This window comes from Lampetra planeri, chromosome 33 (assembly GCF_965212315.1).
Source record: "Lampetra planeri chromosome 33, kcLamPlan1.2.h2, whole genome shotgun sequence".
NCBI lineage: Eukaryota > Metazoa > Chordata > Hyperoartia > Petromyzontiformes > Petromyzontidae > Lampetra > Lampetra planeri.
Window position 1 is genome coordinate 7,850,809 of NC_136139.1, and position 17,832 is coordinate 7,868,640.

General features: G+C 41.1%; 1 protein-coding gene across 2 annotated transcripts in view; it reads left to right on the forward strand.

The window, feature by feature from the left end:
* Positions 1-17,832, forward strand: part of LOC144729733 (neurexin-1-like) — a 379,724-nt gene that overhangs the window by 170,259 nt on the left and 191,633 nt on the right. For both annotated transcript variants that reach the window (XM_078610192.1, XM_078610189.1), the window contains exon 12: positions 5,222-5,341. In XM_078610192.1, coding sequence (XP_078466318.1) covers positions 5,222-5,341 — 120 coding nt within the window. The remainder of the gene's footprint in view (positions 1-5,221; positions 5,342-17,832) is intronic.

Genomic DNA, 17,832 nt, shown 5'->3' on the forward strand with positions numbered 1-17,832 from the left:
CATCTGTTCAAGAGCATTAAAGAGGGGAATCGCGAATTATCTGCTCCCTCTCCCTCATGATTAGACAAATTGTTCACGATTCAAGGTCACAATTTTATTTAAGAATTGTTTTTTTTTACTGCAGTGGCCAGTTGTCTCAGAGGGTCATTTGTATGTACGTATGTTGAACTTTTTTTGCACCGTAAATCGCCAACCATGCTGATCGGAGGTGTGTTACCTCCGAGACCCACCGCTGAAGTTCAGGCAGCCGCTGATGAATATTAATCGGGTTCTCCGTTGTAGCAAGCTGACGGTCTTAGCATTGTCGCGAATGATTGTGTGAAGAAAAAAAACACGTGATATAAACATTTGGCTTTTCATCTCTGGAGAACGTAACGTATCTGTTTGACTATTGTGCGACAAATACCAGTCTCAAATCAGGGGTTTGTGGAAAGGGCAAGCACTTTCATGGAAAGTAAAAAAAAAGCCACTTCCATCGGCGTTCATGTACATTTCCTTGACGCTCGGAGTTGCAGTGATCTGTGAGATTTCCGGATGCATGCCGAGAGCATACTGGGAATTCAGTTGGGAAGACCAACAACAAAAACACGTGTATTCGATCAACATATATATAAATAAATACTGTAATTCATCTTCTTGGTTCTTTCGGTAAAGTCACGTAGAATGGAAATAATAAAATAATAAAAATAAAACATTATAAAATCATTCTCACAACGTTTTGGCCACAATGCAAGCAGCCGTCCGAACAGGTCTGTCGAGAAGACAGAGTCTGAATGACACACCCCAGGCTTGGAGCGTCTATTTAAGCTGGGATGGAGGGGGAAGAGCACCTTGACAAAATGATTTGCATATCAAGAGGAATTTAGCATATTTATGGGAAATGCAGATATGCGATTAGTACTACTTGTGAAATGCGTAGGAGGTGGGCGGGGGGTTTAAAGTCATAACTCTAATTGTTTTTACATTTTGGTGAATGTGGCTGGAGCCTCTAGTGGCTGGAGAGGGTCATGTGATCCCATTAAATACAACATATGCGTGTATTAAACCCGATCTATGATTACGACCACGATTGGCGACATGCATCGCAAGCTTAAGAATCGGTATCAGTTGATTATTGCGTGCATCATTATACCCGGAGCATTAATCTAATGACACCCAATCGCTCATCGACCCCCAAAGGTATGCCAGAGAAAATACCAGTTGTATTCACCTTTTATTAGTCTCATTTTAAATATGTTCCTTACCAGTAATAATTAATCTAAAGCATCCCAATTGTACCAGTGAGCATGCACGTTTTGACTTCTCAACAGCCACAACACAATTTATCTTTCCTTTTATATTTATATAAAACCAACGAAATTACTTTAACCTAAAAACATCAATACTTATTTCACATTAATTGCCCTATGACAAATGTAACTATTGTATTATAAAGCATAAAGCCTAACTTTTTTTTGCTGGACAGGAAAGTACTTCATCTTAAGCACTTTAAAATAGTTTTAGCTTTTGTGTTTGATTCATTTTTAATTGCAAATATGGCAGACTTTATTTTTTCTTCATCATCTATATGTCAAAACAATTGTGATTAATTGCTGTTGCATTGCCGTGGCCCAATCTCATGAACATTTGTTTTCCTGTTTATTGACAATGTCAATTTAAAAGCCAATGCACAATGGGGAATTGAAATGCTGAATAAAATTATGTGACAATATAGAAATAAACTGCACAATAATGGTGTGCCTGGGTAGGCCAAGCGGAGTGCAGAGATGAATTAAACGTTATAAAATGACTTGCTGGCCCACACTGCTTTCATGTTTATTAGTAGCATGAATGCACCGCAGGATACATTTTTTGTTTGTTTTGTTGCATGTTTTTTTTGAAGTATTGCATAATATTGTAATGTGCATTTAAAGTGAATGCTTTTTTGTTATTGTTCCAGGTTAGTAGTGAAAACTTGTTAATTTGTTTCTTTTACATTCATCCTTTTGTTACGCTAGACAAGTTATAAAGAAAAAAATATAATGATGATGTCAAAATAAATTAAAAACATTAAAAATGTACTCATCGCCACTATTTGTATGCTGTGCATTCAGGACATACGTAATAAAAAGACAAATACACGTTTTACATTTGAGAACTAAAATGATCTCTTTCTCAGCAGGAAGTAATTGAAATTGTGCTGTTCAATAGGAATTTTTTTAATGTAAAATGTTAAAACTGGGCCACGACTTGGTGTTTACTGGAGTCCTTCGGAGTACTTTGACCATAATTTGACGTTTTGGGTACGATTTGCAAAAACACCCATATGCTTTTTTGCTATATGATGAATGAGATTATGGTTCAGAAACAAGGTCATGGGCAAATAAGGTGGAACAGAAATATGAAGGGTTTGTGCTGCCCCTCGGTTTTTGTTCCACTTCATGGATGCTTGGAGTTGCATTTGAGAGACAGGAGGAGGAACACATGAAATAAATAAGCCACACAGGTTAAATACACCATTTAAATTGGTCAGAAAAATAAGTGGATACTTGTTTGAGCAAAACACACTGCTGGATGAGACGATGCACGATGGTCAAATATCATGATGTTGACAGCGAATGTGTAGAATGCGTCCGAGAGTACATCCACTAAGGAGATGGAGTGATGAAACACGCTCGTTGTGCAGGTGCGCAGTGGATCATTCCATCGTAGAGACGATCATCCAGCGGTGGATTGGTCGTGGCTGGCGATGGTGATGATAATCATGATAGGTGACTAACTTGACATTGTCCTGGGCAATAAGGACATTTCATGTGGGAATCAGCGATAAACTCTTAAACCCCTGTTACGTTGAGCTACACATCAGTTACTCTCTACCTTCGGAATCGTTAACAGATTTGCAGCCGTGTGGCATAAAATAATAACAACATGCTGCAACCACCTCCATTCACCGTTGACTCTGCTGCTCAGAGCTCATCGCAGGCCGCTTGATTGTCATTCAAGAACAAATCCCCAAGACGCAATTTGCGATGAAAATGTAAGAAAAGAAAAAAAGTTAACGATCAATAATTACGACATGAAACCAGATTTGAACACTTTGAATCATTGTTGTTTTATGCCATTAAGCGCTTCCCTTTTTATAAAGAGCAGGCCATGTGGCGGCTGAGCGATGACAATATCTGGCGATGTCAACATGCATTTTAATAAGCTGAAAGATTACAAGACCCCCCTCTCTGTAGCCTGCAGGCAGCCTAGAAAATCAAAGCGCTCGCTATTTTAAACCATGCGCAGCCAGCGAAACGCTCGTGCATTGAAGTATATAAGCAGCTCGCAAAGTTGGGTCTGAAAAACAGTTGCTGTGCATCCTGGCGTAACAAGACCTTTTAGACTTACATGGCAAGAAGGAATGCATCTGCATATCATCCGTAAAATAACCATTTGCCAATATATCTCCAAACAGACTTTAATACACCTTCTGTTGTACGCCTTTTGGTGTCATCTGGTCCGGCACCAATGGAGACTAGGCTCTAAGAAAAGCTGTCTCGGGTGTGGACCAATCAACTTCAAGGACAGTGCATATCATTATCAGAGTTGTTTATTTTTGTTTGCATTTTGACTGCTTGTGTTGTGGTTATTGCAAACATGATGCCTTGTATAAAGGTGTCAGTTTTTGTACCAGTTGAAAGGGTAAAAACCTATTACGATATTTTGCCACTGGTAAAGGAGATGTCTCATAGTGTAAATGCTTACCCCGAGCTCTCAATACTCTGATAGTGCGCTGTCTTTGAGTTGTACGCCTTTTGGTGTCATCTGGTCCAACACCAATGGAGACTAGGCTCTAAGAAAAGCTGTCTCGGGTGTGGACCAATCAACTTCAAGGACAGTGCATATCATTATCAGAGTTGTTTATTTTTGTTTGCATTTTGACTGCTTGTGTTGTGGTTATTGCAAACATGATGCCTTGTATAAAGGTGTCAGTTTTTGTACCAGTTGAAAGGGTAAAAACCTATTGCAATATTTTGCCACTGGTAAAGGAGATGTCTCATAGTGTAAATGCTTACCCCGAGCTCTCAATACTCTGATAGTGCGCTGGCTTTGAGTCGTACGCCTTTTGGCGTCATCTGGTCCAACACCAATGGAGACTAGGCTCTAAGAAAAGCTGTCTCGGGTGTGGACCAATCAACTTCAAGGACAGTGCATATCATTATCAGAGTTGTTTATTTTTGTTTGCATTTTGACTGCTTGTGTTGTGGTTATTGCAAACATGATGCCTTGTATAAAGGTGTCAGTTTTTGTACCAGTTGAAAGGGTAAAAACCTATTACAATATTTTGCCACTGGTAAAGGAGATGTCTCATAGTGTAAATGCTTACCCCGAACTCTCAATACTCTGATAGTGCGCTGTCTTTGAGTTGTACGCCTTTTGGCGTCATCTGGTCCAACACCAATGGAGACTAGGCTCTAAGAAAAGCTGTCTCGGGTGTGGACCAATCAACTTCAAGGACAGTGCATATCATTATCAGAGTTGTTTATTTTTGTTTGCATTTTGACTGCTTGTGTTGTGGTTATTGCAAACATGATGCCTTGTATAAAGGTGTCAGTTTTTGTACCAGTTGAAAGGGTAAAAACCTATTACAATATTTTGCCACTGGTAAAGGAGATGTATCATAGTGTAAATGCTTACCCCGAGCTCTCAATACTCTGATAGTGCGCTGTCTTTGAGTTGTACGCCTTTTGGCGTCATCTGGTCCAACACCAATGGAGACTAGGCTCTAAGAAAAGCTGTCTCGGGTGTGGACCAATCAACTTCAAGGATAGTGCATATCATTATCAGAGTTCTTTATTTTTGTTTGCATTTTGACTGCTTGTGTTGTGGTTATTGCAAACATGATGCCTTGTATAAAGGTGTCAGTTTTTGTACCAGTTGAAAGGGTAAAAACCTATCACTATACTTCTGTGGATAGTTTAGAAAAAAACAATTAAGCCCGCTGTTAAATTTCTTACATGGGTTGTTAAGTGTAAAGTAAACGTGCAGCCCTACAAATTATTGCTTGTGATACCTCCTGCCGCTCGATTAACTGTGATGTACCCATGTATACCGGTGGGTGGGATAGGCCATGGGTGTTATGTAATATAAAAGTGAAAGTATGTTTTTTTTCCCGCAACGTGACAACTGCGCAGGTCATCGCACTCGTTGAAGCGGTTGTCTTTCCTCGCCGTGTTTCCCACGTGTGCCGTCACAGGACCAAGCACAACATGCCAAGAATATTCCTGCGGGAACCAGGGCATGTGTGTGCAGCACTGGGCCACCTTCACCTGCGATTGCACCATGACCTCCTTCAGCGGCGCTTACTGCAATGACCGTGAGTCATATATGCCCTCTCTTAAATCTTCTTTTGTCCCGAGAATGTCCAGAGCTCAACACCCAATGTTCGATCCACGATCACAATGCCTTTTCTCATAACGACGGCCAGAATGTTCTGCCAACATTTTGTGTGTGTGTGTTTTGTATATAAAAAAAGAAAAGGCCCGTGATTAATTACACCCACAATTTACTAGCTCAATCAATTTGGCTTTGTAAAAAAATGGAAATAAAAGGATTTGCAAGCTATGGGTAAGTTTAGGATTGTCCGATTTGAAAGCAAATGTTGGCTGTGCATGCCACCCTATACATGGTTATCAACAGTTGTTATATATAAGTTAAGCGAAATCAATAAAACGTGTTAATGAGATATAGGCAGAGCAATTTTATAAAGTACCCACCCAGATCTTGTCCCAATTAAACTCCCGCTTAACGTTTTGTCTCATTAATCATTTGTTCAAGCTGAGTCAACAATAGAAAACGTAATGGCGTTGGCATGTCAATTCTCACAGCCCCACCCCCACCACGACTCTTCCATTACTTTAACCTCAACAACAGAACATATTTAACAAAAATTGCGTTTAAAAAATGTGAAGCCACCCCAATTTAATTTGTAGCTCAGCTCCTGCCAATAATTCCCAACACATGTCGGAGTTTAAATAAAAAAATGTCGATTGTAGATGCATGCACTTCGACAGCTTGACATCAACTCCACGTTTAATACACTTCGTTTTGCAATTCCAAAGGCATGAGTGGCATTGACTAATGCTATCGCGTTAAGGCACATGAGCTCTAACTTAGGCATTCCCATAACAGATTCATATCTGCAAACTGCAACAATAAGGAGGCAATATTCGTTGCTCATTAATTCATTGCTTATGATTGACTAACAACACACAATTGCTCAGAGGAGATGGAGAGAAAACGATGTTTTAACTAGTTTGCTGTGAGTGGGTTTACCAGTTTGGCTATGTGGATCGAGTGTGTGTGGTGGGTGGGGGTGTATCACCAGTCAAACTCATTCTCTACCACACACGTGACACACTCTTACACACGTGTATTAGTTATCAAGCCAGCATGTTAAGGGAGTCTCCGTTCTGTCTGTAATGAATAAACCACCTGCGCCATTGTTTGATATGAAAGGTAAGAATAAAGGTGCAGCCCTGCAAATTTTGTCTTATCGCCACTTCTCAAAGAAGGGTCTCGGCCCAACATAGCTTTAGGCAGCCCGTCTTGAAGGGTATTTTGGCCTACTCTTTCAAGTTGACCAGACAGGTCCTACGTCTTCCATTGGTTAACGTGTACCGACCAAAAGCTTGAAATCACCACGATGTCAAGGTGAGTCGGGTGCATTGGAGTAGGAGTCTCTGCTCATGTATTCCTGTTATGCTTGTAATTTACAGATATACTGGTTACAGGTTTACCTACAGCAACAGGGAGGTAATAGGTTGTGTTGACTAAATGTGGCAGTGTGAATGTTTCACTTAGCACGGAGGGTTTTCACAGCCATTCGTAATCCAATTGTGGCCTTCCAGGTGAGGCCTCATGTTGAGTATTTCATCTCGAAAACTTTCACCACACACTATCGTGGGCATCTTCAGGAATTCAGCAGCCCGCGGCAAAGGTTCGATCGCAGAAATGCTCAACATTTTGCCTAACCCCGAACACCACGCTGGGATACAATTTTTTTCCTCTGAAAACTCATGTTTTAAAGTGTGTATTATATTCACTGACACATTTATGCGTCAGATATATATTTAAAAAATCAGTAAATATACAGCAAACTTTTTAAAATGATTTGCCCTAATCTTGTCGTGTATAATTATTTATTTTACAATATCACGTTCATATGTACACGTGTGTCTGTACCCTGAATTAATAGCCTCCCGTAGCAGTGACATAGCCGAACACATACAGCATTAATCTGTACTCCAGTGCCTATACGTTTGGTTATTTTACGGCAACAGAAAAGGCTAACAAAGCGGACTCCATTATTTAAAAACGGCCTCACTTTAATTAGGTGATTTATAATATTCAGATACATATGTTCAGTTCCCATACAATGTGTCGCTGGGGCGGAAATGTCAGGCCAAGATGCTGATGCAGACTTAGAAGGTCACCCCGTAACATGCTGCTGACCACAGTATGCAATTAATGTAACATGACATTTTGCACAAATTCATAATATTAGATGCCTAAGGTAAGCGTTGAGGCTAACCGGCATGCTGGCCCATCAATTCCTGAGGGTCCGTCTGTAAGGAGAGTAGCATGGGAAAGGAAGGAGCGTGCTTTCACACACCACTGCACAACGTTAAATAATGTTAGCAGAATACGTGAGTATGTAAGTAGGTTAATAACAAACATCTGCACATGTAACTTAAACAATGGGAAAGAAAATAACAATTCGACGTTAAGCTGAATATACCACATGTAGGCTTTCACATGCAATATTATGATTCATAATTGGTGTCTTTTTTGGATTAGATAGTTTCGGTATCATGTGAATAAAAGCGATAACCCTTCACAATCCGACACAACCAAACACATCAGGTTGTTGCGTGCGCAAATGTGCCAATTGATTTTCTTTTTCAGCACAATGGCAATTATTTTTTTATTGTTTGCATCTGTGCACCACTGCCAATGCAGTACCACCAAACAATTAGATCTTGATCGTGAAAAGCCAACAGCTCGGGGAGACCTTTATCCAGTAGTGGACGATCCATGACTGATGACGCTGATGGTGCTGAAGTAAACACATTCACTCATGTGATGCCGTAGGATTAAGTCGTACTGTATTGTCAGGGGACTGCCAAACATTGCGAAGAGTCTGCCCACAATTCTAGATTTGAAGCTTTCGTGTCTGCAAGGAATCATATTCTTAGGTTTTTTCGGTAAAGTCACGTAGGTAAAACATCAAAATTAATGAAAATAAAATAAAATAAAAACAAAAACGTCGTGATTTTTGTTTTTATTTTATTTTATTTTCATTAATTTTGATGTTTTACCTACGTGACTTTACCGAAAAAAACCTATGAATATACTGCCCACACATTTTTGGAGTCGCCACCGCCATCCTTTTGTGTGAGCCGGTCAAATATACCAATGCCAGAGGTTGTCTGAACGTTTTCAATGATGCAGTGCATATTTGGATGGAAGCCCCAAAAGACAGGGGGATCCTCAGGGCTATCACTGCTCAGGGCAGTTTTCAGTGCCGTAATAATCGCATGAAATATGCATAGAAGGCATGCAGAAGAAAGGTTAACAGTACACTTTTCCCTTGCACTTATAGCAAATGTGGAAAGCTCTCAAAACATGTTATTAAACTTATATCTTCCATTGAGATTTTATTTTGTTAGCATGAATTATTTTTAACACAAAGGGCTGCTTTGGATTGTCCGATGAAGTAAAGTGTGGTTTCGCACAGCATCGTTCGAGTGGCAATGTTTTTGTTTCGGATAATTTAGAGACTTGAAACAATAAGACAGACATTTTCATGCTTGCTTATTAATCAGATTTTTTTAATTTGCATTTATATCGGCACTTTACTATCGGTACAGGCTTCCTGACCATGCAGTGTGAAATGAGGAAACATTTCTTCGGTATCGTCGATTGGTCCATGCCAGGGCAGATACATTTTGAAGGCATTGAACCTGGCTCATATACGTGCGTGCCCTTGACAATAGGAGAGTAGAAGAAATACTTTTATCTATGCTGCGTTCCCATCCACGCTTTAGTTTCACAACAGATAATGTAATCATGCATATCCAGAAAACAGGACTCGAATATAATTAATGAAACGAAAATATTGCATTGTGTATATATTTTTAGCACCAAACTTTCGTCTGCTTATATAATTTTGGATTAATAAGCGAGACTTGCGTTCATCCCTTCACGTAAAACAATATGTTTATCTCACCACCTGAGGCCTTCCACAGGGGAATTGCATCCAGCACTATTTTTTTAAGCAAGAAAATGCTGATCTGGTTTTGACACTCTAGGTCTCATCAGTAGCGTTTAGAGCACTGCAGAGCCTTGTTATCGCTTCAGCTAAAATTTCCTTGCTGTAGTTTTCACACCTGATGATGATTGCTTGTGTTGCAATCGAAACGTCGTGAGAAGTTTTATTATGTTTAATTTTTATTTTTTTATTATTTCCCTTCTACGTGACTTTATCGAAAGAACCAAGAATATGCTTCTCTTCATTTGCTCACGTGAAAATAAATACTGTATTTTATATGTTTTTCCATTCGGTTACAAGCTGTGCTGACAAACATTATCCAGCAGCATTTTGTTTAAAAAAGCAACTTCTGTATTAGTTTCAACCTTCATTGTCTCATCAGCAGAGTCGGGTATGTTGAACAAATACCACGTGTTACGTCTAACTAATTATTATTGTGTACATAAGTAATGCATCGCTGTGTAATCGTTCTGTTTATGTTGCACAATTGAAGCTCTACCTCAAATGCACCATGTCATTTGAAACATGTCCTTGAGCAATGTCATAATATTTTTTCAAATGATTTTACCACATGTGGTGCAAAAGTGTTCACATATCCCGTAGCATTTCTATCCATCTCCCATAAGAGAGAAAAAATAGGCTGCTGCATCTTTAAGTTAGCTAATAACTTCTGTAGAAACGTGCTAAGAGTCTAATCGGAAGATGTTGTCTTCTCATTGACCTCCTTTGACTGGATGAGGAGAGGACTCCAATTCTGAAACTTTGACCAATCGTGGCCAACCCAACTGGAGGCTTGTGCCCCACATATTGATCGCTTGCCATGCCACAGCATTGGGGTGAAGCGTTGCCACCAGAGGCCGGGTACGGGTAGCCGTTCCCTACCCGTACCCATACCCTACCTGAAATGAGTGACAAACGGTTACTCACCAGTGACTCACGGCCCACCCGTACCCGGCCGGGTATCGGGTAGGGTACGGGTATCGGGTACCCGATTGCGACCTCTGGGATGAAGCCATGTTGCAGGCGCGGGTGGGTTGATTCTAGGAACTTGAATTGTGAGAAGAGACAAGACGTTGGGAAATGAGTGACAAACGGTTACTCACCAGTGACTCACGGCCTACCCGTACCCATACCCGGCCGCACCAGGGTCGCAAACGGCTACCGGTACCAGTACCCGGCCGGGTACGGGTAGCCGGGTATGGGGTAGGGTACGGGTATCGGGTACCCGGTTGCGACCTCTGCTTGCCGCAGTGCTTAGCACACTGCGCGAGGAACCCGGTCAACTGAGTTCAATTCCCGATCACGGTTAACATCAATGGCGAGCGATATTTGAACCGGTCCTGGCCCCTGCTCAGACAAGCCCTATAACTGACGAGGCTTTGGTGTCCAGACGCCCCCAACAAATTTTAGGTTAGGGCTAAGAGACACCAACACAATATGAATGCATTCATTCATGAGGCACACGCGAAACAGGCGTTCGTGCATTTTTTCATTTCTTAATCCATCCATTTACTGATGCATTATCATTCATTCACACGATGATTTATTGATCCTTCCTGCCATTTACACATTCAACCATTCCTTAATTCATTCAGCCATTCATTCATGCATTTATCCATTGCTGCATTATTGCATGCACTGCTTCGTAATGTGTGCAGCCTCAGCAGCGCATGCTACCCTGTGAATATACAAATGGTATGTAAATGATGTGCGTGCATTGCACACTGCTCCCCCGTGTAGTGCGGAGCTCACTGTGCATCTGCAATCGACCCGATCACCACCAGGAACCATTCACTAGCCAGACACCCCCAACTTCCAAAGTGTGAAATTTCGATTTAAAGCTTTCGTGACTGCAGGGATTCATCTTCTTGGTTCTTTCGGTAAAGTCACGTAGAAGGGAAATAATAAAATAATAAAAATAAAACATAATTAAATAATTCTCACGAAACGTCGTGAGAATTATTTTATTATGTTTTATTTTATTATGTTTTATTTTTATTATTTTATTATTTTCCTTCTACGTGACTTTACCGAAAGAACCAAGAAGATGAATTCCAAAGTGTGGTTGTGCCCCTGGTTGGGGAATGTATTAATCCACAAGTAGATTGACAAAAAGACTTGCAATTGCTTTGTTGTTGTTGTAATGCTACAACTTTAGCTTTACGTGTTGCACATTGAACGAGCGTGGTAGATGTCCCGTGCACTTGATGATGTCGTTTCGAGCACCGTTAGTGTGCAAGGGCATCAAGTATTATTTTTTTCACTGGCAAAAGCTGTTTGGGCATTGCTCGGGGGACTGGCTTTAAAAATGTCGTTTATCTATTTGCCAGAGGATACATCAGATGTCGGGGCCATCTGCTGCAGACTAATTGTATTTACACACTTGCGTTTTGCATATAAAATGGTATTTACCTGTGGCAGGATAAATTCGTCTTCCCCCCCCCCCCCTTTTCTTTGCTGGCAATAACTTAAGGGGAAAGTTAAAATGCCGGCACTTGAGGTGTGCTGCCTTGGAATGCATTAACGATTAAATGTAAATGTGGAAGGGGGTTAGAAAGACGAGGCGAAAATTAAACACGTGTTTAACATTAATGTGGAGGTAGATAGCGATTAAGGGGCATTTGGTGCCAGAGTGATTGTGACAGAAGGCAGTTGGTAGGAAACTTTACGGTAGCTTTTCTAGGAACAAATAACTGTAATTTGGCTTTCTAAAATGTAATCTGTTCATTTTAAAATGCATATAGTATTGCTTACAATCTGTGTGTTATTTGTTTTCAATAACGTAAAACCATATTCTACGCTTCATATTTTGACATTTAGTAAGCCAGTTTGTCTACTCATGTAAGACGCAATGAACCTTGTCACATATTTTAGTTTTTTATTTTAACTTATTTTTTAATCAAATTTTATTTTTATTTTCTATCTACATGACTTTACCGAAAGAACCAAGAATATATTTAAGTTGTGTTTAGAATGCTTGTAAAGTTTTCGCCAGTTTTCCAATACCCTTCGTTGCTCATATTTTTTTACTTCTACATGATGGGAATTATTTAGTCGCACCACAGCAAATATCATCTGACTCGAAATAACGCTGAATAAAACCCCTCCTGGACTTTTATAATTTTACATTACATTTAAAGTTCTCTCAAAAATCGAAGCATTAAAATCAAGCTCTCTTATTTTTCATTCCCGGACAGCGGTCAAGTGCAGCTCGCAAACCACGGTTTACCCTGCCCTGGTAATGGCTTTTCCCCCAGTGTAATGTAATGTTTTATTCCACGTTTTTCATGAAAATTGCATCTTGCAATGCTGTACAGTTGTAACATGCACACGAGTTGCGAACGGAGGCACGGGAAACTACAGAGACAAGAAGGAAGGAAAGCAGCCAGAACTGGCACCAACAACAATTTCCCCAACTAGTTGTAGTTTGCCAATAGGGGGTGACGTTGCTATGTATATGTAATTGATGAATTTGCAGGTCGTTTTCAAATCTGGCGAATAATATAATTGCCCATGACACCGACACACAATGGTTTGCTTTTGCATAAAATATCACGATTTCTTTTGACGTCCAACGTGAAAGCAGACAGTGCGTATTTTTTTGGATAATACACACGCAGTACTAACCAGGGCGGCTGCTCATTTTGAACCTTGTCCCTCTGCAACCGGCGACGAATGTGCGTCCGCGAGGCCATATTACCGCTCCAGTAGTGATTGGCAGGGTAGGTAATATTGCATCAATTCATGATTGATCCTTACTCTCAAGATACATGCATACAATTGTACGTGTGAAAATAATGTAGTTCAGGAATTGTACAAATTCGATGGAAATTCTAAGTAACTTTTTTTTATATTTGAGCAAACAAAACTGTGCAAACTTGGTGGGCTGGTGGTTGAAGAGTGCTGAGTGGGCACCACTGAGGTTCTGGGTTCAAATCCTGGTTTTAACTACCCATGATTAAACCGGGTTCTGCAGTGTCACGAGTTTATTGTAACAGCCGTAGTCTTCCACAACTGCATAAAATATCACTGTTATATATATAAAAGGTCTTACTTAATTTGACTACATTTCTACTCTGGCAAAAAAATGAGAGAACAATTAATAAAATGTCAATAGAATTGCCACCCAGAATTGTTGCAATTCATTGCAATGCTGGGCGAATACATCACGCGATTTCTATGGATTTGTGAAAATTTCAACAAACTCGCGACACATTGCATCCCCCGCCCCGCCACCTCCAGGTAGCATCCCGTGGTTTTAAACCCCAGTAATCCCAGAGGTGCTTGCACAGTAATCTGAAATGGGCATTATAACCGTGGGCCATTTTACGGGAGGTATTAAAAATAAGGTCGGTAAAGGTGCAGCCTTGCAATATTTCACTCATGCCACTTGAGCTCCCCTTAGAGGGGATTTTTGGCCTGCTTTTCCATGCTGAACAGATATATCGGAAGAGGTGTGAGTATCCACACTTTAGCCCCACCACACTCGGCCTATCGTTCGACTAACCGTGGTGTCTCCATTTATACCGGGTGCACAGAGGCGAGGGGGTTATTTTTTTTTTTACTTGCCTCATTGTGTCAACTGCCGCACTGGGAGATCAGATTGAACAGTCGAACTCTGGATTGCAACTCCCAGTGTGCAATGGTAATGGCAACATCCTTTTTTTTAATGCGCATTTTATATATATATGCCAGTTGCCATTTTCAAAAGTACCATGTACTACGATCGCTCAAGGTAATTCAATTGTCAGTTATCAAGCATAAACAGAAGGGCAAATTAATGCTAATTAATTCCTCTTGTTAAATCAATTGTGCTGCAACGGCTATTCTTCTTAATATAGATTTTTTTTTTGAATAGCGGAAGCAATTTAGGTCCAACATGGGCCTAAAAAAAAGTGCGTTGAAAGCATTTGTGACTATGGTTGGACACCACATTACATAAAAATGTCAGGACCACCTCTTTTTTCGACTGTGCTCATTAAAGACTTTTTAAATAGATTTTTTTTGCACCATAACATCTAAAGCTTATGAAAAAAAGTCTGTTTATAATAATGCGAATTGTGTCTCTTTATGTATTATGTATTTTTTTTTGTTGCAGTACATTTATTTTTATTGCTCTGATTACAGTGCTCACTTTGAAATGTGGATTTAATCCACATATTTTATTGTCACTGTCCCCACTGACTTGTTCCTTTCGTTTCGTGTAATGCATGTGATATTTCTTGGTGCCATAAAACAAGAAAACGACTTGTTTTTCGTGACGAACCTAAAGCTTGACGAAGTCTAAACTTAATAAATAATAATATTTATTATAATTCACAGTCCTTTGTCAATCTTCCCCGTCATCTCTGTCAATTATTGGGGCAGATTAACCAGACCTAACAGCGCTGGCCAGTGCAGATTGGTGAAGGGTGGGGGCCCAGGTCTAGTTCAGATATCACTCAGCCACTGATGTTATCCAGGGAAAGGTATCAAACCTGGGTCTCCAGGTTCATAGCACACTCTACTACCACTCCACTGCTACAAAATAAACTGAATTAGCATGGCAGCTATCGGCAAACATTTCAGGATTGTCTAAAGATGTACTCGCTCAACTGTATCTTACGATATTCTTAGGTTTTTTCGGTAAAGTCACGTAGGTAAAAACATTAAAATTAATAAAAGTAAAATAAAAAATCACGACGTTTCGGAGGCAACACAAGCTTCCGTCTTCAGGTGGAACCGTCACAGCCACGACAGCTGTATCAAGTAAATGAGAGATTGCAGGAGCTACCACTCCGTTCGGCCTATCGTATAGGATCTTACGATCCTATACATCTGGAATTCTGGAAAAAAAATCTCCCGATGATGCTGGATGTATTTACCAGCGAAACGTCGTACTCAAATTGTAAATGTTGTGGCTTTACTCTCCAACACACCGGTGGGCTGAAATAGTAACGACAAACCTTACTAATTGGCTGTCGGGTGGTGGCGGTTTAACGACACATTTATACTTTCGCGATCTAACAAATAAAACCTTTATGACGAATAATATTGGTCGCGAAAGCCTACGCGTCAAGCAAACCCTATACACCTTAAGAGCAGAGACAACTGTAAATGCCTTACTTAGTATACAAATACGAAGTGTCCAATAATTACACGTTATTTTCTTTTAATAGTCCGACATTATACAACGTTATCCACAGCTCCGACGTGTAGGTGTTTTTTTTTGTTTTAGAAAGCCATTTGGCAGGGAAAAAAAAGGTTAATGTTAATTTAAATTCAGAGAGAATGTTCTAGCTGAGGAATTTGTTTGCACGGCCATAATTGTCTTGAGCGGCAAAGCGCAACAAAGATGGACGTCGCCGTAGCAGCTATAGCGCTTGGCCGTCTGAAGAGAGATGGAAATTGCGTTTTGGCCGGGATAATTAATGACGCCTAGTTTTGTTCCGTTATTTATTATTCAAGGTGAGAATAGAATCTAAAGAACGGATTAAGGTTCAGTGGAGACGCATAAATGATTTGTGCGCGATTTAATAAGCTCTTGACCTCTGCCTCGTCATAACTTACACATGTAATTCTTGACATACATTTCTTTACTCATTCGCTTAACGTTCACGAGTAGGGTGCAAAAGAAGTTAAACATTCATACAAATGTTATAAATGTGCTTACCCATTATGGTTTTTTTACAGCGGTGCTTAGACGCAAACAGCTTGCTTACAAAAATGCCTGGTTTGTTTCAAGGGACATGGCATCTGCTGTGTGAATAATTTGGCTGACACTGGAATCCAATGCCCTGTAGAATGACATGGGAGCCTTAATTTCTTCAAGCAGAAGGGATAGCAGGTTTTAACTCCCTATGTCAAAGCATCTGTCTGCACAGCAAGCGACAATTGCATATTAAGGAACAAGTGTCTTACTGACACAATGTATAAATAAAAAAAACTCATTAAATATGTGTGTTGTGTTTTCGTTAAATATGTGGCTGTTGGTTCCAGATAAGCACCAATAGCCTTTCTACAAATGCCAACAAATACATATTTACTAAACAAAAGTGTCCACGTTTAGTTGTCTCAACAAGAGACTCGTTTCTTTCTATTTCTGGGTGGTGGTGGTGGCTATGCACATGGCATTTATACTGGTAGGAACCTCCTGGTTACACCAGCCCACAGGGGATTATTGTGTCCGTCCGTCCTGCATCCAAAAATGGGAGGAGTGGGGCTGGGTGGAGAGGGGAGGGGAGGGTGGGGAGGGGCTGGGTGGGGAGGGGCTTGGCTGGGTGGGGAGGGTGGGGCTGGGTGGGGGGTGGGGCTGGGTGGGGAGGGGCTGGTCACCCCTTGGTGCCCTTATAAAACTCAACGTTTAACCTACTCACGCCGGCTTGTGCCCGCCCTCACAGTCGGCCATATTTGCGGAATACACCACGCCGCCGTTGACCCTGGCCATTGACTGAGCAACCCAACGTTCCTACCAGCTCCCTCCGCAGGAATGTGTTTTGCGTGCTGTGGAGTCAGCGATGATTGGTGGATCGTCGCACACTAAATGTCGCGAAAATGCCTTCCCATGGGCGGCCGAGGAGGTGCCGTACCCTGGCTTGCCAGGAGAACAGGATACCGCTAGTAGACTAATCGTCTCCAGTTTCCATCCATACGGGAATTGAATGTTGCCCCCTGGCATGGATGGGTTTTCTTCGGCTGCTCCGTCCTGCTACATTGGGTTTTTATTTGCGGTTATTTCCGCCAATTAATGAGTTGTTTATACAACCAGAACCCTCCTGAAAAATAGTCTTCAGACTCGGTTTGGCTTCCTGGATAATAAGTATTTTTTATATTATATTTGCCACTTGTCATATTTGTTTTGTAAATGAATCACATGACGCCAGACAATGATTGAGCTCTTTTAGGTGTATACTTACTAAGGGTGTAAGGATATATTGACTGATCGATTCTATAGCGATTCTTAAGTTCGTAACACATGCATCGCCCCGCTTCCATAAGACTCGATGAATTGTATTTATTTTGTATATGTTGTGCCTCATTGAGTCACATGACACCGACAGCAACGAGTGCAGTTGATGGCCAACCCAGACGAGTTAGTGGGCTACATGAGCGGCCGTCCTTCACCTCAGTGGGCCGCACTAATAATGACCCTACGCCAGAGGTCGCAAACGGGTTTTAATTCCTTACCCGTACTCGTACCCAGCCGAACCAGGGTCGCAAATGGGTACCCGTACCCGGCCGGGTACGGGTAGCCGGGTATCGGGTAGGGTACGGGTATCGGGTACCCGGTTGCGACCTCTGCCCTACGCATCACCTCTCGCCACACTTAGACCAGGCCACCACGAGTGTCTCCATGGGCTGCATGCTGCCCGCAGGGTGCAGGTTGCCCAACATTGAACTAGAGGCACTAGCATTCACCATGATGTAAAAAATATATATATTCTGAAATTGAATTGCAACCCTAAATCAAGACCATTCATAGAATCACCAGGGTGGTGGGCAGAGGCGGGGGGGGGGCATAACCATGGATACTACAATTTTTATGACGACATTGC